The sequence below is a fragment of the Ambystoma mexicanum genome, chromosome 1p (genome assembly GCF_040938575.1).
Source record: "Ambystoma mexicanum isolate Mex_15411 chromosome 1p, UKY_AmexF1_1, whole genome shotgun sequence".
NCBI lineage: Eukaryota > Metazoa > Chordata > Amphibia > Caudata > Ambystomatidae > Ambystoma > Ambystoma mexicanum.
The window spans coordinates 594,860,445-594,882,805 of NC_090921.1; the positions used below are offsets into that span (position 1 = coordinate 594,860,445).

Here is a 22,361-nt window from a genome sequence, read left to right on the forward strand (position 1 = left end):
CATTCATGAGAGCTTTTTCCCTTGAGTGCAAGAGCAGAAACCTGCTTGTGGGGGTCTTGGAGGATGTGGATGTCTAAGAAATTGTTAAGATGGTTTAACACTACCCTTTTGGGCTCTTTAGAGTAGTGCAGAAGGAGAGACACAGGGCGAAATTTAGCCAGTAGGTTTGGGTCAGCACCTTGCTTTTCTAGCTGAGGGATGACAGTGGCTGTTTTAAAAACTGAGTCCAAGGACAGGTTGAAGAGTTCAGCTAAGTAAGAGGTTACTAAAGGGGTAATAGGCTTGACTAGCTGAGGACAAGAGGGTCTGATGGGGCACAAGAGGGGTTAGCCTTCATCAGTAGAGACAGCTCTTTGTCAGTATTAGTGAGACTAAAGTGGGACATAGATGCAGAGGATGATGGTACAGGCTTTGCAAATTCTTCTAAATCCCACCAGACCTGCAGGGCAAGTTCCTACATTTACATACTCAACTTAAGACAAATCCACTTGCCCCATGGTGACGGGTGACAAAATATTTACCGGTACTTTCTGTAAAATAGTGCATGTCACCATAATGACAATGCATATTTGGTGACATGCTTTCAGCCATACACAGTGAAACCTTTATTTGCAATTTACTGCAAACAAAGCTTGTGTGCAGTAAATGCCAAATAAGAATTTCAGACATCCCCATTCTCTCCAGCAAGGTCGAGTAACATGCAAATGGTGCTCGCCCTTTGTAAAGATTCCTCGCCAATGTGAGCGGGCTTGTAGGTTTTGCAAGCCCTGTGGTAAAGTAGGCAGAGTGTAAAATGTAGGAGGAGGGAGTGTGATTAAAGTCAGGAGAGAGTTTCTAATTCTGGAAATGTTTGCAGCTAAGTATTCAGCTAGGTCATTAGCTGTGAGAGTGGAGTTGATAATCACATTTAGGAGGAGTGAGGAGTAAGTTTAGGGGGCCCTGTAGCCAGCAAGGATGGTTGGAATGAGATTCAGTGAGGGTTAGGTAGAATTCCCTTTTCTCTCTATCAAGAGTGGACTTGCTAGAGTTCAAGGCAGAGTAGAGTTGCATGTCCTCATGTGAGTGGATACGCCTCCATTTGCGCAGCGACCGACGCATGTCTATGCAGAGAACGCCTATAAATGGGGTGACCCATGGCTGAGGATGCTGACACTTAGGGGTGAAAGTAAGCAGTGGAAAGTGAGAGGAGAGTGAGTGAGCCATGTAGTAGCGATTAGAAGCTGGAGAAGGCAGTGTTGGTGGAAGAGGCATCAGGTGTGGTGGAGGAGAGTGAGAATTGTAGGTCAGAGAGAAAGGGGGGAATGGCTTAAGGTTTAAAAGTCCCTTTTAGAATAGGTGAAGCAAGAAAGGGCAGAGGGTGGAAAGGAGATGATGGTGGTGGAAACAATTGAGTGATCAGATATGGATGGTGTGACAGTATTATTAGTGGCTGAGAGAGGTGGAGATGAATAAGCGATCCAAATCTGTTTGCCTTCACAAAATTGATGACAACAGGGGCCTCCCATCTCAGGTTGAAGGGTGTTCATGTGTATACCTACCTTTTATCTTGACAACTGGTCAGTGCCAGGTTGCAGCCTGCAGGTGTCGTCCCAGGCTCGGGTGGGTCTCTTGCCCATAGCTTGGGTTTTCTGCCCACATCAGCAAGTTGCAACTTGTGCCATCCCAGAGACTGAGGTACAAAGGATATGTGCGGGACACAAGTCTAGTCATATTGTCCCTACCTGACAGAGGATCTGGGATATCATGCAAATAACTGCTAATTTTCTCAAGAGCTAGCAAAACATCCTGTGGTTTTAGCACCTGCTGGACCTCGTGGCTTTGTGTGTAATGGCTGTGCCCAGGTTCCGCCTCCACACGAGGGGCAATTAGAGACTCTTTGGAATCAAAAGCAAGCTAACCTGAATTTACTCCCAGCGCCCGTTTGCAGGAGCCACAACCAGAGATGATCTTTCTTTGGCCAAGGATCCACTATGGGAGGCTATCACATCCCTCATTTATGGGCCGTCTGCATTCAATCATGAATATCAATGTGTTGTGCAAGGAACACACAAGATTTGAGCTTCTCAGGCACCACAAAGGCAGTTTTCTTGGTAAACAAATTCTCCACAGTGGTGCCTTAAAGTTATACCTTTGTGAGAGCAAGCTAAGGAAAATGAATCTTCTTGAAGGCAACCAGTCTGCAATGGTGAAGCTTACAATATCCGGCCATGTGTGGGAGCTGCCCCTGACGGTCCTGCTCCCCTTGTTTTAGTTCTGGGAGCCCCTGCTTGTGAATCTATTTGCAACTGGTAGAACTTGCTGTATGCATTCTGAATATTTACAAAGATCTACTCTCTCTGGGACTCGATGAGCATTTCCATTTCTTAAGAAAATTGAATGGAAAATGTTTTCCCTCCAGTCCCCTTGAGGCAGAGGTTCTTGTGGAAGTTCAGAGAAGTAGTAAATTGTTCTCTTTTTCATATTCCCACACTGGCCTGATAACTCTGGTTCTCAGATCTATTTACTTTGTCTAAAGTTTGTTGTGTTTCTGCCTTAGTGGAGAGTCCTGAACAGCCAACAGAGGGGTTGTGTGTTTCCCCCATGTCCTCAATACGTGATCCTAACAGCATGATTCCTGACATTTGGACACTTGGCCTTATCGCAGAATAACAGGCGGCTCTCAAGAGTTTGACAAGAACACAGTATTGCAGCCAATTGAACAGATTTTGCTATTGATGCTTAGACAGGCAGTTATTGCTCGAACAAGTTCCGTCATTCAGTACTTAGTTGGACAAGTCTGGTCTAGGTGGATATTTTAAAGGCTAGCCTTGCCGCTCTTGCTTCATACCTATGCCTCTCTTTTTGTAACCGTTTTATAAAGGGTAATTTTGACTGGCTGCAGCATCTTTTCCCTCAGATTCCACCACATCCTTAGTTGGATCTGAACGTGGTGCTTTATGTGTTGACACACAAGCCATTAAAATCATTGTTGCTGTGGAATTTAGGTATTGTGGAGGTCTGCTTCCCTGCTTGTTGTCATATTGGCCAGAAGGAACACCAAAAGACCTTTATGAGTGGTATTCATTTATGGGGCACCTTCTTTTTGATATATTTGATCAAATGTTTATTCATGGCTTTAGCGTCCAGCACTGTAATCTGTAAATGTGAATATCTTCAATGGAAAAAGTTTTCTACAGTATATTTTCGCTCTTGACACATTGTGTTCATCAACTTCTACTCTTATACTCGACTCAGTGAAAATCCTGTGGCCTAGTAGTTTCTCTATTGTTGGTGTTCATCAAAGGATCAGGATCTATCTCTTTGGATATTGTCAATCGGAAAAGCCAACACAATTGCACATGCTTATTGTTTTGCCAATATGGTTTTGTCAAGGTTAACAATTAGTGTAGGGAATCCATTTTGCAAGAGATATGTGTTTATTACCGTTGGGCCAGATTTGGAGCAGTACCCTTACAACAACCCTGTCCTCCTGGCAGTAGGAACCCAACCTTTGGTATAAGTATGTACTACACAGGCTGGTAGTGTGGCTGAGCAGTCTGCTCAAGAGGGGTCAATGTGAGCATTAGGGTGGTTACACAGGATTCACAGTGACAAGTATCCAAATAAACACTTACACTCAAGGTTTCTTGATGAAACAATTATTATTTATTTTAACGGTCAGTTTGAATAAGCCTTCTTCAGAAGCGGCACTATATCAGTAACGCACAAATACACTCCAACATACACACTCTTAGCTTCTCTAGATCAGAGCAATACTGCAAAGTATGTCAGAGGAAGTTATAGAATAGAACAAGAGATCACACAATTATTCTGAAGCAGGTAAGTACTTTTGAACTCCCAATGCAAAGTAAGTTAACCTCTTTCTAGAAGGAAAGGTAAAACATGATGTCAGAGGAAAGAAGAGTTATTCAGGGATCCAGGCCAGCCAATGTCAATTGGACAAATGTCTAGGTGAGCTGAAGCACTTCTTGTAGGTGAATAAAAGTATTGCACAATGTTTTAGAAGTCTTTGTAGAAAAAGTAGAATCAATGTAGGGCCACAAGCTGGGAGGCTTGTGAGGGGTAGAAGATGCAAGCAACTCTACAGAAGCAACCAAGACAAGTCTCAACTGAGATCAAGTAATGCTACAACAATAAGCGGTACGTTCTCTTAGACTGTACAGTACTTTTGGTTAGAAGAAATGGTTCCAGCTGGCTTCTGTTCCTGTGTGGCTCTGCAGATCCTTTGGTTCCTGTGCCTCAGTCGTGGGGACAAGAGGGAGGACTTCTGAGGACTCCTGCAACACAATGGGGCGGTTGGCGACAGAAAAGTACAAAAGTCTATTCAGCGTCACTTCGCAGCCTCAGCTCCTTGCATCTCAGCAAATAGCACCACGGCAGTTTCACGGATACCACTCTGGACTTTCCTCGCATCTGCGGTCCAGCACTCTGTTGAGGTGGCTCAGGCTTGGTCAGTCCTGCTTGCTGGGAGTCCTGGGGGATCTTCCAGCAGATCGGGTCCATCTTAAAAGTGATGCACTCCGTTAGTTGTTCCTCTCCCTGGCACTTCGGTTCTAGCAGCAGCGGAAGTACAGCCAGCTCCGAGAGGATGTCTAAACAAGTGCACTTTGGAGTTGATTGGTCCCACCAACTCAAGGGGTGTAGTCCTCCTTGCATGGCTTCTCTAGTCGAAACTAATTCGGAGCTTCAGCACAGCAGCAGGGCTTCACCGGGCAAACCAGCGGTTCAGGAGTTGCAGCAAGCGTCTCTTCCAAGTTCTTCTTCGGATTCCTTCATCCAGTGGCCCACTCTCTTCCAATCCAAAAAGCCCTCGCCTTTTATGCAGGTTTCTCCCATTCATTCCAGCCCAGCTGGCAATCACACAGCAGGGTGGCTGTCCTTGCCAGACAGCCAGCCGACCAATCACCTTTGGGTGCATTCCTGTAACCAAGGGGATTAAGCACATGGAGTTTCGGGCACTTCACTCACTTCCTGCCCTGCCAGATATGGAGCCAGAGGTGGGCTTCACCCGTGAATCCCGTCAAAGACAAAACGAATAAAGGGACCAAACCTGGTTTGGTGCGCAGAGTAAATCTTAAGAAGGACCTTTCCAGCAATAAATGGCTAAAAAAAGACCAGGGCCATTTTGACAAAATGGGCACCCATGGGTGCTTTACTGCACCTGCGAACGCAGGCCGCTGTAAAAACTCCCAATGATAGTTCAGAGTAAACCACTGGCACCAGCCATTGATTGTTGAAGGGTAACATAAAAATGGTACATGAGAAACTAGACAAGGGGATACTAAGTAAGCACTCCAGCACCCTATGATAAGATAGTGTGTGCTGGGTCTAGAAAGTTACAAATTGTAAGTAAAGTCAATTTCACTTTACTCCTCTTGGAAACAGTAGTTTATCCAAGAGAAGGTATTTAAACCTTTGGGGAATCTAAGAGACGTCCCTGTGCCACTGCACTGAAGGTGCTGTGTGTCACAATTCAAAGATGATGCCTATAGAGTTTGTCAGATTCCAAAACCAAAAAGAAACAGTGTTAAATCACAGAACAATACATGGGAGAGTGGGAAAAAGGTCTCACTCTCTCAAGGTTAAACATTTTAAAAGTCAAGTCCAGCAAAAGTGCTGGGAGTCTCTAAGAGAAATTAGCACATTTCAGAGAATTCTCCCTAACAATTACAATAGTTTATGCAAATATGTGCACATATCAAATCAGTCAGCGATCACATTTAATAAAGGGGGATGTGTCAAGAAGACTGAGAGAAAAAACAGAACAACGTGTTAGCTATATCTGGTTGAGGAGGAATCTAGCTTTGTTTCCTTAGATTTTTTCAGATTTGCTTGTATCTCAGGAAAAAACGTTTTCCTATGTTTAATCCAAACTCACCTTCTGATGCAGTGAGGGTATTACTGACTTGATGTCAAAAGAGCTCCCAAATTCTCTTTTGACAGAACCAGACGCTTCAGGAACTCTGACAGGCTCTTCATCACTTATGGTCAGCTCAATCAGGAGGTGCAAGCATCCAAACCCCTTGTATAAACCTTTAGTTACAAATGTATCATCAAGTCAGTTAAATGTATATAAATCTGATATGTTCCTGTACACTGTTGCTGCAACTTTTCTGTTTTATAAAGAACATATTGATTTATGCTATAATTCCATATATAATCTGGTTCAGGGTGTATTGGTAACAACTAATATTTGTACCAAAAATCACTTGATACTTCTCTCCCTCCCTCTAGTACCCTTCTTTTTGTTCTCTTTATCTTTTCCCTTCTCCTTTAAATTCTCTTACTCTTCACTTTACTAACTACTTTCTCTCCCTCTTCCCTCCTTTCCCACCCCCTTCCTCTCCATTCCCCTTTTCTTATGTAAATTGTTCTACATGCCGATTTTCTGGTTCGATTCATGTTTACTGTTATTGCTTCTACTATTCCATGTTTAATGTGTTCTTGTTGTTAACTGTAAAGCGCCTTGGATTAAGGCGCTATATAAAACAATAAATACAAATACAAATAACTGCAAAATTCCTGAGGGATTCCTCATTGCCTTTTTAGTTTAGTTTATTTATTTGTGTAGCGCGGTCTAACCCTGAGTTATCTGGGCGCATTCAGCTTGGAGCATAAAACAGGTTACACATACAATAAGAACAAAACGTTACAAGTGCAGAGCATTGTTAGGCAGAAACCTGTGCAGTTCCCTCTGGGACCACTGCAAAAGATTTAAGACTACAGGTGTTTGGCAGTAAACCCACTTGGTAGCAGTCTGTACCATACAGATTCACTTGGTAGCTGTGGCTGAGCAGTCAGACTTCCCTCAAGAAGAGTTAGGCAGTATACAGAGTATTCACAATAGGTCAAAAGAACACAATGGAACAAGTAAACACTGACCAGGTCTTGGTGTAAAAGAGATATAATTATTTATTTAAAACCACATCTAGAAAAACACACAGGCACTAATAGTAAGCAATTCAAGAACACAGTCACTAAAAGATATACACTCCCTTAAAAGAATATTAGACAAGTCTTAAGTAAAGTCCCACTTATTTTCAGACAGCGGTGAGCGCTTAACGCAGATGGCACTCTAATAATTCGTTTTAAAAGGGAGAGAAAAGCAGAGAATAAATTGAAACCGATCCCAACACTTTTACAAGAACACAACAAGAGAGGAAGGCAAAGTAAAACCGTGAAGTTAGAGTTCAGTAGACCAGATCCACTTTAAGAGGATCAAACGAAATGTGTCCAAGGTCACACGGTTGCAGTGCACAAGAGTCTTGCAAAGGTTAAAAAAAGAGTTGGACCAAAAGAAAGGGACCAGTTAGAAGGTCAAGGCGGCCAGCCCAGTCCAGAAGGTTTAGGGGTTATTATTACCTTGTAGCAATCTTTAGAAAGGGAGGCCTGGCGGATACGGTACCTTAAAGTGGTGAGAATACTCCAGCGGGCGCAGTTGTTCCTGGCAGCGGATGCAAGTTGGTGCTTCGTCCGGGGGAAGAGAGGATCTCGTCGGGGAGGAAGACAGGAGTCCGTTGCACTGCCAGGGAAGAAACCAGCCGCGGAGTTCTCAGGTAAAAGGAGCGGTCCTTTAGTTCGCGGTCCAGTGGTAAGTGGCTATCCTGTTGCCGGGGCGCTTGGCACAGGCAATTCGACCACAAGCCGGGCTGGGGTGCGACGAGAAGAAGGTAAACTGGTTGTGCCCACCAGTCAGGGGAAGAAGCCTCTCCAGCCGGGAGATCTTCTCTGTCGTCAGGAAGTGGTGAGTCGGTTCCGCAGGGCTCCACCCGTGGTGTCGTGGTGGTAGGTCGGCTCAGCTTCTCCCTCGTCGGATTCTCAGGTCCGGTGGCGACTTCTGAAGTTCCAGTCCCCAAAGCCCTACTTTTATGCAGCACACCCCCATTCACTCAGCCTAGCTGTCAATCAAACATGCTAAGTGGTGAGCCGGCCGGCTCACCACTTGGGCCAATCACACAAAAGTGTGACGTGAGTTACCAAGGGAACTCAGTCCAGGGTGCCTAAACCCCCTCTCACACCCCATGTGGTACCCAGACAGAGTGACACCACTTTTGGAGGCTTCTGTGGAGAAGCCCGCCAAAAAGTGGAACAAAGGGCTCGACTTGGGTTGGAGTCACAGAAGAGAACACAAACGCCATTTTAGAATCGAGTCCTGGCAAAAAATACCAACCGGCGAATTCATATTAATTAAATAAACCGGCGGTATTTTCGAGGCTATGAGAATTAAATAACTAAAGTTGGTAGCTTCGAACAATGGGAAAATCCCATAGGGATATATTCGTGGTCGAATATAAAAAGTAGTATCCACTGCCACCAGCCAAAACTCGATCAGGGGGGACGGAGACGTGCCCCCTCGACTAACAGACCCCGGAGTGAGTCAGAGTGGCTTTCATGATCTCACTAATTCAAAGGTTTGGGTGTCTATGTTGCTTGAGTTTCCATAAGACTTCTTCTAGGGGGGTTTGTGCTACCGCCCTGTCCTGGGTCACCCAGATCGTTCTTTGGTCATCACCCAGCCATTCTTTCAGGACCTATAGTTGAGCCGCATGATAATAGTTTTTGAAATGTGGGCGTGCTAGACCCCCCTCTGTGCCGTGGGACAGTTTCCTGATCCATATGAATGATGAGACAGTCTTTGCCAGCGCCTTAAAGAAAGAGTTGGGGATTGTTATCGGGAGGGCATGAAAGTAATACAACAGCTTTGGATTCTCCACCACCAGGAAATATTTAGCGGGCACCATCATTCCAGGTTTTTTTTCACTCTGGCAAATAATAGGGGGTAATTCTGTTTGTATAGTGTTCCCACCCTCTGCGTGAGTGTAATACCCAAGTATTTTATACCCTCTTCCGCTATTTTTAGGCCTATTGATCCCGCCTCCTTTCCAGTGTTTCTCTGTTCCCTGCTAAGTGTAAAATTTCTGATTTATTCCTATTTATTTTCAGGCCCGAGATGTCCTCAAATGCCTCTAGTATTTGCAATGTAGGAGGCAATGTTTTTGCCGGGTCCTCTAACGCTATGAGCATATCGTCTACATAGGCTATCACCTTATGTTGTCTGTCTTGCTGCCATCTCAATCCCCATCTCAATAATCTCAATCCCCTTAATTTGGATAGATTCCCTCATTTTGATTAGTAGCGGCTCCAGAAATATAGCATATAGGAGGGGGGAAAGCGGGCATCCCTGTTTTGTTCCCCTAGTGATCCTTACCCTCTCCGTGACGTCCCCATTGACCGCTATTCTTATCGACTGGGAGGTATAGTTGGCTTTGACCATGTTAATGTATTGGTTCCCGAATCCCATGTGTTCCAGGGTTTTAAAGAGTATGGACCATTCCACACTGTCGAAAGCCTTTTCGGCATCGAGTGATAGTAGTATTGCTGGGGCATGTGTGAAGTTTATTTTTTCTATTAGATCTATTAGCCTTCTAAGATTGTCATGGGTTTGCCTGCCCGGAATGAAACCAGATTGATCTGGGTTTATTAGGAAGGGTAAGAGCGGGGAAAGCCTAGCCGCCAGAATTCTCGTATAGATCTTGGAGTCCAGATTTAGCAATGCAATGGGTCGGTATGAACCGGGGAGGGAGGGATCCTTACCCGGTTTATGGAACACCAGTTCCTTTGCCTCGTTCATTGACGGGGTTACATTCCTGTTTTCTCTGAAGGAGCTTCACAATCTTGTTAGTATTGGGGATAGGACGTCCGCATATTTTTTATAGAAGGGGGCCATGAAACCATCTGGCCCGGGTGCTTTGTTATATGGAAGATCAGCAATTTCCTTTTTCACTTCTTTTTCCGTTATCTGGGAGTCTAGCGCTAGTTTGGCCTCTTCTGATATTTTTGGGCTGAGGAGTGACTGCAGGAATCTATCTTGTTCTTCCTCATTAGGGTGCTCTGTTGTGCACAATTTTTGGTAGAATCCCTTAAATGTTTGCCCTATATCTTTGGTGCGTGTTAGTGTCTCTCCTTGTGCATTTTTGATGTTTAGAATGGTCATGGATTTTTGCTTTGCAGAGAGCTGTCTTGCTAGATATCGGTCTGCCTTGTTGGTTTTGATGTAGAATTTTTGTTTGAGGTATAGAAGGGATTTCTGTGCCTTTTTGTTACGGAGAAGTTCCAGTTGCCCCTGCGTGTGTTGCATTGCCTTCTTTAGGTTCCTGGTGGGGTGAACCAATAACTTCTCGGATCTCAGTTAATTTCTTTTCTAGTTCTCGTTCCCATCCATGCCTTTGTTTGTCCCTAGTGGCTTTCAGAGCTATCATATGTCCCCGTATTACTGCCTTGAACGCTTCCTATACCGTTCCCAGTGGGATTTCACCTGTGTCATTGTGCTTGAAGAACTCTGATATTTTGTCTCTTATAGCCTCTCCCATTACCGCATCCAATAGCAGATCCTGCGGCAGTTTCCAATGCCATAGGCCTCCCTCATTCCCTGGGGCCGATAATTCTAGCCAGAGCGGGGCATGGTCCGAAAGTGCAATGGGACCTAAGTCCATTCCGTGAACCCTACCAAGGATCCCAACCGAAACCCTGAAGTAATCTATTCTCGACATCGTATTATGAACGTGCGAGTAGTATGTATAGCCCTTGTTGTGACCCTTATGCTCCCTCCATGCATCACATAGTGCCATTCTATCCATCTTTAATTTAAGGAGGTCGGAAGGTGCGCCCTGGTTATGGGGTCCCCCCGCGCTCCTTTCAGTCTGAAGGTGCCAAGCCAAGTTAAAATCCTCCCCAATTATCATCTCTCCTTTCGCGAACCCCTATAATCTCCCCAAAGTATTCCGCAGGAAACCATCTTGGCCCGTGTTAGGTGCATAGATTGATGCCAGAGTGAGTTTGATGCTATGAAGCTTAATGTTGGCGAATGCATATCTCCCCTCCTTGTCTGTCTGCTTGTCTGTCAGGTTGCATCCATTCCCCCCTTTATTGCTATCATTGCCCTAGCTCTCTTCCCCACGGCATTTGATTGTACCAGTACATCGTACCCTCTCAGACGTACTTTCCCCCTGTCCATGGCTCTAGTATGTGTTTCCTGGAGCAGGAGCAGATCCGTCTTCTCCCTCCTAAGCAGGCTCTCTACTTTTTTCCTTTTCACCGGGGAGCTCAGACCCCTTACATTTAAAGTGATGATTCTAAGCTTTCCCATATCTACTAGCCCAGATTTGTTGCTCTTTTCGCCCGAGTGCTGTGGTCCCACCTCTCTTCCGGATTTGCCCCCCCTCCCTACACCCCCAAACTCCCTAACTGTCCCCCAACCTTTAACAATGAATCAACTTTGCTCCCGAGGAGGGCCCGGGTACCTATGAAAGCTATGGCGTTCCGCCAGTCGCTCCCTGCCCTCTGTAGGCTCGAGACTAATTTTGCGGGGGATCCTAAACCCTGCATCTTCCTCAGACCTTTGTGTGTGTGTCCATTCCTGAACCGCGGCCAGGCCGCTGAATGCAATTGTAATCGATTCCCTTCATTGGGTACCTCTCGAAGTTCTTTGGATGGGGATAAGGCCCTTTTTCATAGTTCTGCTAATTAGAATCGCCTATTCCACGAATGCCGGCTGGGTGTTTCCCCTTCCATTCCATTTCTTTTTCAGCCTAGCCACTTCCCACCCTCTCTGCCTCTCTTGCTGATCCCCCTTTGCCTTACTGCCTCCGTTTGGTGCCTCCTCTGCTGGGATGTCCATGATGTGCAGCCCTTCTTCCCAGGTGGTCACTCTCCTTTGCTTTCCCTCCCACTCGAACAGCAGGCCGAATGGGAAAGTCCATTTGTACTTTATCTCTTTCGCGACCAATTCCCTGATCATTGGGGCCATATCTCTCCTTTTTACCAGAGTCGATGCTGCCAGATCGTGGTATAACTGAATGTCTACACCGTCCATCCTTATTTGATCAAGCTGCCTGGCTCTCCTTAAGATCATTTCTTTCTGCGGGTACGAGGCGAGAGCTGCCAGAACGTCTCTGGGTCTTTCCCCTGGTGCGTCAGTGTGTTTTGGGCCCACTGTGTTTACGATCAATCCCTATGTTATCCGCATTGTGTGCTTCAATGATGTCCCTGAACACTTCTTGAACCGCTTTCTTAAGATCCTTGTCTAAAACTGATTCTGGCATATTTTTGATGCGAATATTCGATCTACGGGACCTATTTTCTAGATCTTCTCACTGGATTTTCAGGTTGTGGGTTAGACGCACTAGGTGTTCTTGAGTTTCGATATTCTGAAGTGCCTAGTTTTCCGCATTTTGCACTATTTTTTCCAGGGTGTCTGTCCTTTCTTCCAAGTGGGCTATATCCCGTTTAATGTCCTGGACTGCCTGCATCATGTTGTTCCTTATTGTAGCGAATTGGTCCTGGACCGTCGACATGAATTTGTCCTGCAATTCCACGAAGCGGGCATGCATATCTTTCTTTGACGGGGGTTGGCTGCCGGAGGTGGTCTGGATGGGGTCTATTGTATGATCTTCCTGCAATCTGTCCTGCAATTCCACGAAGCAGGCATGCATATCTTTCTTTGACGGGGGTTGGCTGCCGGAGGTGGTCTGGATGGGGTCTATTGTATGATCTTCCTGCAATCTGCCTCTGGTAGCCACCGGGGTATCCGATGCCCACATTTGTAGTATGCTCGAGTATTGCTTGGGGGGTTGTGGGTTCGGTTGGGATCCCCCCCTTCCCCTCCTCTTTGGACATTGCCCTCTTGTTCTAGCTGTGCCGCGGGTCTGCCCAGATTCCTCCACTCCTTTGTGGCCTGTGGGTAACGTTCCTGCAGGTAATGTCTCTGCCGGCCACCCCGTGATGATTGCAGTAGGCCCGTTAGGCATTAAGCCACTTCAGGTTTTATGTTTTTAGGCCTGTGGTGGACAAGCCGCTTCAGGTTTTATGTTTTTAGGCCTGTGGTGGGCAGTGATCTTTCCCGCTTATTTGGGGTCCAGGGTAATGGTATCTCACTGCTGGACGAGGGTCCTGGGGCAAAAAGTGTCCTGTCCTTCCCCTCTGATCCTCACTACCCCTCCTCTGCTGCTCAAGTCAGGCCTTATTATTTGCACCGCAGGGTGTAAGGGGGTCACCCGCCTGCAGTAACTCAGCCAGTCCAGATGCCTCTTTGCGGGGGAGGAGGCGGCGACGGGAGCCTCTCACCTGTGGGTCTGCTGAGTCGCTGGGATCCCCTGCCTTGGGGCCGAAGCGTGTGGCCGTTCTCGTGCGCTGCCTCACTGCCGCGATCCCAGCTCCCTCCACGCTTTCGGATCGAGAGCGGTGTTCTTCCGCCCACGCATGCTGTCCTTCGTTCACCACTCTCTCCCCTTTAGGGACGCCGCAGCGCCGGACTCCCCACCTCGGGCACCCCGCAGCCTTCGCCCGGGTCCTCGTCGATACAGGCCCCACTTCTCCCAAGAGGGGGAGGGGGTGGCTCCCCGGCGCGGCCGCGCTGCTTCTTGTGCCCGGTGCCTGGCCACTTCGCTGCCGTGCCCCTCAGGCCCACCGAGGTGCCGTCAGCTTCACTTTCCAGCGGACCATGTCGGCTGCCTCTGCGGTCCCCGGCGCGGCCTTCCTCTTCAACCTGGCCGCGTGAGATGAGTTACAGCTCCGGTGGGGGAGGGGTGTTCCGTGCTCTGCTCCCGCTGCGTCACCTTCATTCACTCGTCAGGGGCCATTTCCCTTTCAGGCTATGTCTGGTATCTCCGGACGTGATAGCCTGCAAATATTCGGGGCAGGTACCCTCAGGGTCGATGCTTCACGTAGTGCTGCTGTACGGCCAGGTAGGAGCGCGACTCACACGCGTCTCCCTGCGCCGGTGGCCATCTTGGAATCTGTGATTTTTTTTTACGGTGATTTAAAGGGTTAATTTTTTTTTCTTTTTCTCATTTTTGGGGGATTGCCACCCTCCACCCCCAATTTCTTTCCCAACCCCCCTTTCCTAATATTTTCTTTTCCCTCTCTTTTATGAATGATTTTTAGTTTGACCTTATTCAGTGAACGTTCTTCAGTTTTACAGATTCTGTTTTCACATTTTAACAGTTGAATTAATACTTTCTAGCCACTTACTTTCAGTGTGCAAGTCTCCCTGCATGCTGACATTAAGAGAAGCTCCACCCACGGCTTCTAACTAAACTACCTTCTCATTCTCCTTTGTTCTTCCCCTCTTAGGTAAGGTGTTCCGCTGTTCCACCGTGGGGTGTAAAGAGGTACTCTCCAGCATGCAAGACCTCCTGACCCACTTAAAAACTCACTACAAGCCAAACAGATATTTTAAGTAAGTGCTCTTGATTTGTGTTTTTGTGCGTAAAATCCAAGTGAAATAGATACTAGGGAGAATTGTGCTATCCAGTGTATTTAATGGGGGGTATCTGAATAGCTTAGATCTACAGATAATACAGCTCAAGTTGTGGGGTTTACATACAGCTTCTTGGGTATCGTTCTCTGAATTATGCTTCGCTGTTTAGGCCTTAAATTACTTTCAATTTTTGTTGTGACCTATGTGTTCCATTTTGTGCTACGGAAACCTCTGTTCTCCAGCATGGGATCTGGCATGGATTCACATGCTCATGAATATTCCCCGTCGTCAGGCTGGGAATCCTTGGTAAAGAAAAAATCAGTATCAGTTTCGGATCTGTCTTTCCTAGTAGTAACCAATCACTGGTCTCTGGGTCATACTGCCCCCAGCCAATGACTGCCCTCTCCCCAAGCCCTGCCCCTGGCAGCCATCCTCAGATTTTTACCGCACGTTCAAGTGTTGGGAGTCCTTGTGCTACAGCTCTTGGGCTTTTACTGCGTTTTGCGCTTTTTCAAAGAGATTCGTCTCATTTTTTCCATTTAATCGAGCCTCAAGCTCCACTGTTTCTACTACCGATCAACGGGAACCCGTTTCAGATTTTTCTACGCCCCTCAAGGGTGACGTTTTCATCGAGTTACGCTTCTTCGAGGATTCCAGAGGTTTCTGAGGCCTACCCCGCGGACGAGAGGATCATGGCCCAGGAGAAGGGCTCGACTCCCGGCAAACTGTTCAGGATCTACCCTGGATGCAACCTACTGAGTGTGTTCAAGGAGGACGAGCATTCGAAATGCCTATACTGCCTCCACGAGGACAAAACGCACGTGGAGAAGGACTGTGCGTTTTGCATGAACATGTTGGATCGGACTATGAGGGATCGTCAAACCTGTCCCTCCAACTGGCTGGAAGGCAAGAGCCCAGCAGGTAAGAAGAAAAAGGAAGTCTGAGCGGTCTTCTAAGTCCTGTGAGGGCGCCCCGGTGATGGGGGCCCAACAGAAGGCAAAGCACCGCCAGTCCACGGGCACCGGGAGCGCCGAACGGTCGGGCTCCTCGGCTGCCAGGCAGGGCGTACCTTCACCGATGCCATCAACCACGAGCCAATGCTCTTGCTCGGGGAAGAGAAAATCTGAGAACCCGGCTAAGCTTCTGGAGAGGCCCCGGTCGATCTCGAAGGAACCGGCCCAAGGAGAGCGAGGCGGTGACCCTCCCCCTAAGGTGAAGGCCTCAAGTGCGCCCAAGGTGGTGAAGGCCTTGATCCCGGCCAAGGCCTTGATTGAGGGAGTCGCTGCGGCCCTGGCGAAGCCTGTGGAGGCTACCCCAGTGGAGGCGACCTTGGGGCCCAGAGTTTCCCTGCCTCCGCGGAGGGAATCCTCTTTTAAGCCCATCGAGAAGACCCCGGTGCAAAAAGAGGGGGGCGGCGGTGGCCGTTATGGACACGGACACAAGGAACTGACCGAGAATTTGGAAGAGGCCCGGTCCCATGGGAGGAATCCCGACGAGGGGGACGACGAGAGTGAGGGTGGTGACGAGGTTCCTGTGGAGGAGGAGCAACCGTCGCACCCGCCACGCCCGTCGCAGCCTGAGCCGCAGGACAACTCGGTGGCCATTTTGACGGCAATCCAAGCCTTATGCACAGAGATAAGGACGAGACTGCCCCTACCCCCGACTGACGACCCAGCTGAACCGGGTCCGTCAGGAAGCCCACCAAACAAGAGGAGGAGAATTCATCCAGCGCCCGTTCAGCCCTCACGGCCTTCTCAGCCTTTGTCGCCTTCCCCGGTCCCGAGGGATGACACGGGAACAGACACGAACAACAACGAAAAGAGAGACTATGGGCTAGTTTCAAGACACAGAGGTTCTGCCCTTTTAGCAAACAAAGAAATCAGAAACCAAAGAACCAACGTGTCACTCTTCCTTAGAACCTTCTCTCCTCAGTCTCTCCTCTTTACACCTTCAAACCGAAAACACCCAGACCATGGACCAAATAGGTACTGGGGAGCACACAGATGGAATCTTAAAACACATTTTTTATTTTTTATATATATATATATATATATCTCAATCACTTCAATTCACATATATAGTTCTAAAACACAATTTTTTACAACCTGGTGTTGTTAAAAACAATCATCGACAAACATACAAAAAATTCATATTTATAATTGTACTTCAGGTCAATATTTTAAAGTGGTTGATACAACCTCAGTGGTCAATTGTCTACTTATGGAAGAACGACCTTGCAGTACAAAAGTGCAAAGTGCAAAAAAGTGCAAAATTACCACATTAATATCTCAGAAACAATTTAAACAAAAACAAATTCAATTGTAGTGTAAACACTGTGTTGGCTTTTTTTTATACAATTTTTTCTAATGTATAAAGGAACCCTTAACCTAAAGCAAGGGACTTATTGAACCCTTATATTAGGATATATTCACATACTCCTTTCTTCCGAAAGGTATCTCGTACTCAATAGCTCTTTTGTTATGACACTGTTATTGAATCACAGTGCTTCGTACCCAACATGTTTCGTCCTATGGGAGCAGTTTTTTATGCTAACTATAAGAACTTCATCAGGGGAACCAACGTGATCCCACTACAAATTTTAAAATGAATGGTATTTTACCAATTAAGTCCTAATTAATATTAGTAATCTATAGACCAGGACTATAGCAAAAAATTGTGACTCCTTCAATCCTGTTTACAAGTGAGTTTCTTGAATCAATTCATATTGGATTCTTGAGAGAAGGTGTGTAGCACCCATCATGCTGATAAGGAGAAAGAGGGGGGAAGGAAAAGAGAAAAAAGGAGAGAAAAGTAGCAATTAACACTTTGTTACAACTTGCAGCCACTGAAAAAAGTTTCAAAAGCATGTTATTATGCTTTCTACACACTTACCAAGCGTAGGTTAATTTATTAATTCTGTGCTTGGGAATATTCAGGTGTCCAAACTCTGGACTACGCCCTGTGAACAACATCACAAAGACCTTATTAGAACAGGGAACAGACGCGGCCACGACGGGGACGGATTATGACGGCGGTGATGACGGGACTCACCTCCCGTCTCCGATTCCTCGGGCGTCCCCTCCTGACGAAATTGGCTCCTTCCACGCCATGATTGCCAGGGCATCCGAGCTTTTTCAGCTCTGCCCCGAATGGAAGAAGAAGGAAGGCTTCCTCTACCAACGGCACGAGGCCAAGAGGAAGACGGTCCTCGCTGTGCCGTTGCTGGATGACATCTGGGACGAGGGACTTGTCCTCCTGAAGAACCCGTCCGCGACGCCTGCCAAGAGGGACCGGTACGAGAAGAAGTACCGGGTCCCCAACGCAGCCCCGTTGTGCCTTAGGGCACAGCCGACCCCAGATTCGGTTGTCTCAGCAGCGGCCAAGAAGAAAGGGTGGCGGGGGGGTATCGGCTTCATCTTCAACTTCCCCACCAGACGGCGAGGGAAAGAAACTGGACGCCATGGGACGACGAGTCATCTCGTCGGCGGCGACGACGATCAAGGCGGCCAACGCCCCAGCGATTGTGGCCCGCTACGACAGGGAATTGTGGTACAAGATCGCCCCCCTGTTGGATTTCCTACCGGACGACAAGAGGGCAGAGGCCCTGGCGATCCTACAGGAAGGATAGGTGGCGTCGGACCACGCCATAACGGTAGCCACGGACATTGGCGACACCGGTTTCCGCCAGTTGGGCAACGGCGTTTGCCATAGACGGCGGGGGTGGCTCAAGGCGACGGATTTCCGCCAAGACGTACAGGCCAAGGTTTTGGACATGCCCTTCGACGGGAACAATCTGTTTGGACAAACAGTGGATGAGTCACTGCAGGCCATCAAGACTGACAGAGATGGCTCGGGCCTTGGGAGTTCTGCAGCAACGGTGGCCGCCCTTTCGGAACTCCGGAGGCAAGCAAGGTGCCTCCAAAGGATTCAGCGGCGGCTCCTCGACGTACCGTCAGGTGGCCCGCTCCTCGTTGCAAGAAGCTTACAGGGGACGAGGCAAGTCAGGTGGATACCCTGGCCCATGGGCACACTCTGGAATTTCTCAAGAAGTGCCCCCGAATTCCTCCTGTGGCCAGGAAGGAAAACCACGTCCCTCAACTGCTGTTAGAGGTAAGGGCGATGCTCAAGAAAGGAGCCATCAAGCTCGTCCCAAGGACGCTCCAGAGTTTACTCCAGATACTTCCTCGTCAGAAAGAAGACAGGAGGATGGCGTCTCATCCTGGGCCTGCGTCGACTAAACAGATGCATCAAGGCGCAGAAGTTCCGGAGGGTCACCCTCCAGCACTGCTGGGTCAGCTGGAGGAAGGCGACTTCCTATCGTCGTCGGATTTGGAGGATGCGTACTTTCACATCCCCATACTACAAGGACACCGAAAGTTTCTCAGGTTCGTGGTCCAGGGACGGCACTACCAGTTCAAGGCCCTCCCATTCGGATTGCAGTCGGCGCCCAGGGTATTCACCAAGTGCCTAGCGCCGGTGGCGGCGCGGCTGCACCTGCAGGGGATCCACATCTACCCCTACCTGTCATGATCACTGCTTCCAAGGAGTCAGGAACAGCCCAACGTCCTTGGAAGCAGGCCCCTAACCGTTATCTTAGGCACCAGCCGGTCCCCACTGGGACCTTTTGGACCTTGTCCTGGCGCCGGTGGCACCAGGCTCATCAAAGCCATCGGTCCCGGCACTGGAAGCGCCGGGCTCATAATATGTATGAAGATGCTTGGGTGGACTTACCTGCAGCAGACCATGCTGCTTACTTACCAGCCACATAGGAATCCTCTGTGAACAGGAACTACTTTCTTACCTGGGTGGGGGCAAGCTCCACTCCCTGGATACAACACGGAACTCTTCTGGAACTGGAACTCTTTTCTTACCTAGGTGGGGCCGTGGAGGAAGACGCCTCATCACTCCAAGGCTATTTAAACCACACCCGATTGAACAAACGTGCTTCGCGTTATTCTGCATCTGCAGCAGAACGCTCACCGAGTCTGTTCCAGCCTTTCTTCCTTCCGATCCTGAACCTGCAAGAACAATACTTACCACTCCTGTATCCAGTATTCAGCAGCACCTGCAAAGACAAGAAACAACAGGTTAGCACTGCAACCTTTACACGCAGCGCTTTCCTCACCTGATCCATCGGCAGTGAACATTTCTTCACGCTGCACCTCTGCCTGTGAAGACAAAAGCATTGTTATTACTTACAGGCACTCCGCGAATTCCGGATTTCTTCAACGCTGCAACCCAGCATCTGAAAGACAAACGAAGAGACATTAGACAGGTATTTACTCACGTCCATCGCGCTCGTCACAGTAGAACGCCTGCAAATACTCCGGCGTTTTCCAGCATCTCTTCAGCACGAACTCACAGCTGCAAGGGAAAAGAGACAGTTAGAGCGCTTGCATTTACTTACGCATTTCCAAGCGCTTCATTCCAAGGCTCTGGCTCCAACTTCGGCTCTCTTCACACCATCTCCTATCTCAAGAGCCCTGCAAGACAAATAGGAAAAAGCATTATACAGAGTCCTGTTCTATATTAACGTGCCCACGCACCTAAAGACTAAAAGGACTAAAAAAGTGTCCAGAAACTCACCGCTCGTGCAGTTAACGACGGTAGCGATCCTCTGATGTCAAGAGGCCAATGTTTCACCAGTGAAGGAACTGGCAACGGCACCCTGCACCAGACGCAGATGGAGAGTCCAGCATTCACCTATCTAAGGTGAGCACGTTGACCTGGGGGCTCTACGGAGAAGCTAAGAAGAGAGAGAGAGAGAGAGAGGGACATTCAACAACCCAGATCATTAACCCCCATATTCTTTCACCTGCAGAAATCTCACTCTTCGAGTTCGACACACAGTGCGAAGAGGTTCGGCCCCAGAAGCAAATCAAGTCCTGCACATCACTTTTCGGGTCACAGACACCTTCCTGCCAAGACCAGCGCCTCCGTGGGAATCAGGTGAGCGTGACAGAACGCGAAGCCCACCGCAAAACTCCTACCCAGGCGCAATGGAAACCTCAGACACTGATCAATTAGCCCAGTTGCTTGGGGAACTAAGAGCAGAAGTACATGCAGCTCATCAGGAAACAAACTCTCTAAGAAGAGAGCTGATAATTTCCAAGGAGCGAACAGAGGACCTCGCTAGGCAATTGCTACAAACGCAGGCAGGACAGACACCTTTGCCCGCTCCAGGAGGAAGTTATCCTTCTGCATCATCCTTAAATCCAGTGCAAATCAATCTACCCGGCAATGTGCCCTTGGCTCCGCCAGAACGCTTTTCTGGTGACCCAAACAAATTTGCAGTGTTCATTAACCAGTGCCGCCTACACTTCTTATGTCGACCAGCTGCCTTCCCAACAGATTAGACCAAGGTGGCTTTCGTGCTTTCTTATCTCAGTGGCAGCGCCGCAGATTGGTCGATCCCTTTAGTCACTCAGGATGATCTGGTTCTGCATGATTTCTTGGCCTTCCAGTCCAGCATGGAGAAACTGTTTGCAAGACATGCACAAGGGCAGGCCTTGGACAATGAACTTCTTTCGTTACGACAGGGTAATCAAGACCTCTTGACTTATATAGCCTCATTCAACAGACTTATAGTGGAAACTCAATGGCCTGAGGATAAGAGAATAACGCTCTTCTACAGAGGCCTGCGTGGAGAGCTCAAGGATGTGTTAACTCAATTCGTGAATCCTCCACAAGAATGCTCAGACTATATTGACTTAGTTGTTCAATTGGACCACAGATTACAGAACAGGAAGGCTGATCGTTCCAAATTTGATACCTGAATGTTTTCTAAACCACAGACCTCTACTAGGGGAGCTGACACTGTGGAACCCATGCAAATAGGGGGCATGAAAGGACCTTTAACCCAAAAGGAGCGGGAAAGAAGAAGACAGCTGCAATTATGCCTCTATTGCGGAAACTCGGGGCACTTTCTTCGAGACTGTCCAGTGAAACCAGCTAAGAAGGCTGTAGGAGCCGCAGATACCTGTACCACAAATTCTGAGCAGGGAAACGACCTAGCCTGACAAGTGTAGAGGTCCTCTTGCCGAGCGTTAAAATCTGTCCCGTGACCTCGCATTTCGTGGTGCCTATGGTCCTCATTAGTCCTGAACGTCCGGATCGTTTGCATGCAATTGAAGCTTACATCGACAGCGGAGCAATCGGTAATTATGTGGACCGTGAACTGGTATCAAGGATGAATCTACCTCTTGTTCCTAAGGCAGTAAAAGACGTCATTACTACAGTGGATGGCACGGAGATAGCCTCCGGACCAGTAACGCACGCCACCCAAGAAGTGACGTTAGTGAGCCAAGATGGACACCGGGAGAAAATAGTGTTCGATGTGATCAAGGCCCCTCAGTTCCAGATCATTCTGGGAATCCCTTGGTTAGAGAAGCACAATCCTCAGATCGATTGGCGAGCAAAGACGGTTCAGTTTCCAGAATGTTTTACCACTTGTTATCCTCGGCCTGATGTTTCACTGGAGGCAATCTCTTCTGAGGTTCCCAAATTACCTCCCGAATACCAGGAATTCCATGACGTCTTTCGGAAGGACCAAGCTAACACCCTGCCTCCTCATAGGTCTTACGACTGTCAAATAGATCTGATAGCCGGAACAACTCCTCCTTGCAGTAGGATTTATGCCCTCACCGAGCCAGAGAATCTTCACCTCAGACAATATCTGGACCAGTACCTAGCTAACGGGTTTATCCGTCCTTCAAAATCTCCAGCTTCCTCGGCTTTGTTCTTCGTTCCGAAAAAGGAAGGAGACCTTAGGACTTGTATAGATTACCGCGCCCTGAATCAAATCACCGTTAAAAACAGATACCCGTTACCTTTGATCCCTGAACTCCTGGACCAAGTCAAAGACGCATGTATATATACAAAGTTGGATCTCAGAGGAGCCTACCATTTGGTACGAATAAAAGAGGGCGATGAATGGAAGACGGCCTTCCGCACCAAGTATGGGCTGTTTGAATATCAAGTTATGCCCTTTGGACTTTGCAACGCTCCTGCCGCCTTCCAGTATTTTATGAAAGATGTCCTTAGAGAACTCATTGATGTGTGTGTTGTTGTCTACATTGATGACATCCTCGTCTATTCATCATCT

General features: G+C 48.0%; 1 protein-coding gene across 4 annotated transcripts in view; it reads left to right on the plus strand.

Moving 5' to 3' along the window:
- LOC138576293 (zinc finger protein 414-like) overlaps positions 1 to 22,361 on the plus strand; it is a 659,544-nt gene that overhangs the window by 270,527 nt on the left and 366,656 nt on the right. For all 4 annotated transcript variants that reach the window (XM_069649546.1, XM_069649545.1, XM_069649544.1 and 1 more), the window contains exon 4: positions 14,131 to 14,236. In XM_069649546.1, the coding sequence (XP_069505647.1) occupies positions 14,131 to 14,236 (106 nt within the window). The remainder of the gene's footprint in view (positions 1 to 14,130; positions 14,237 to 22,361) is intronic.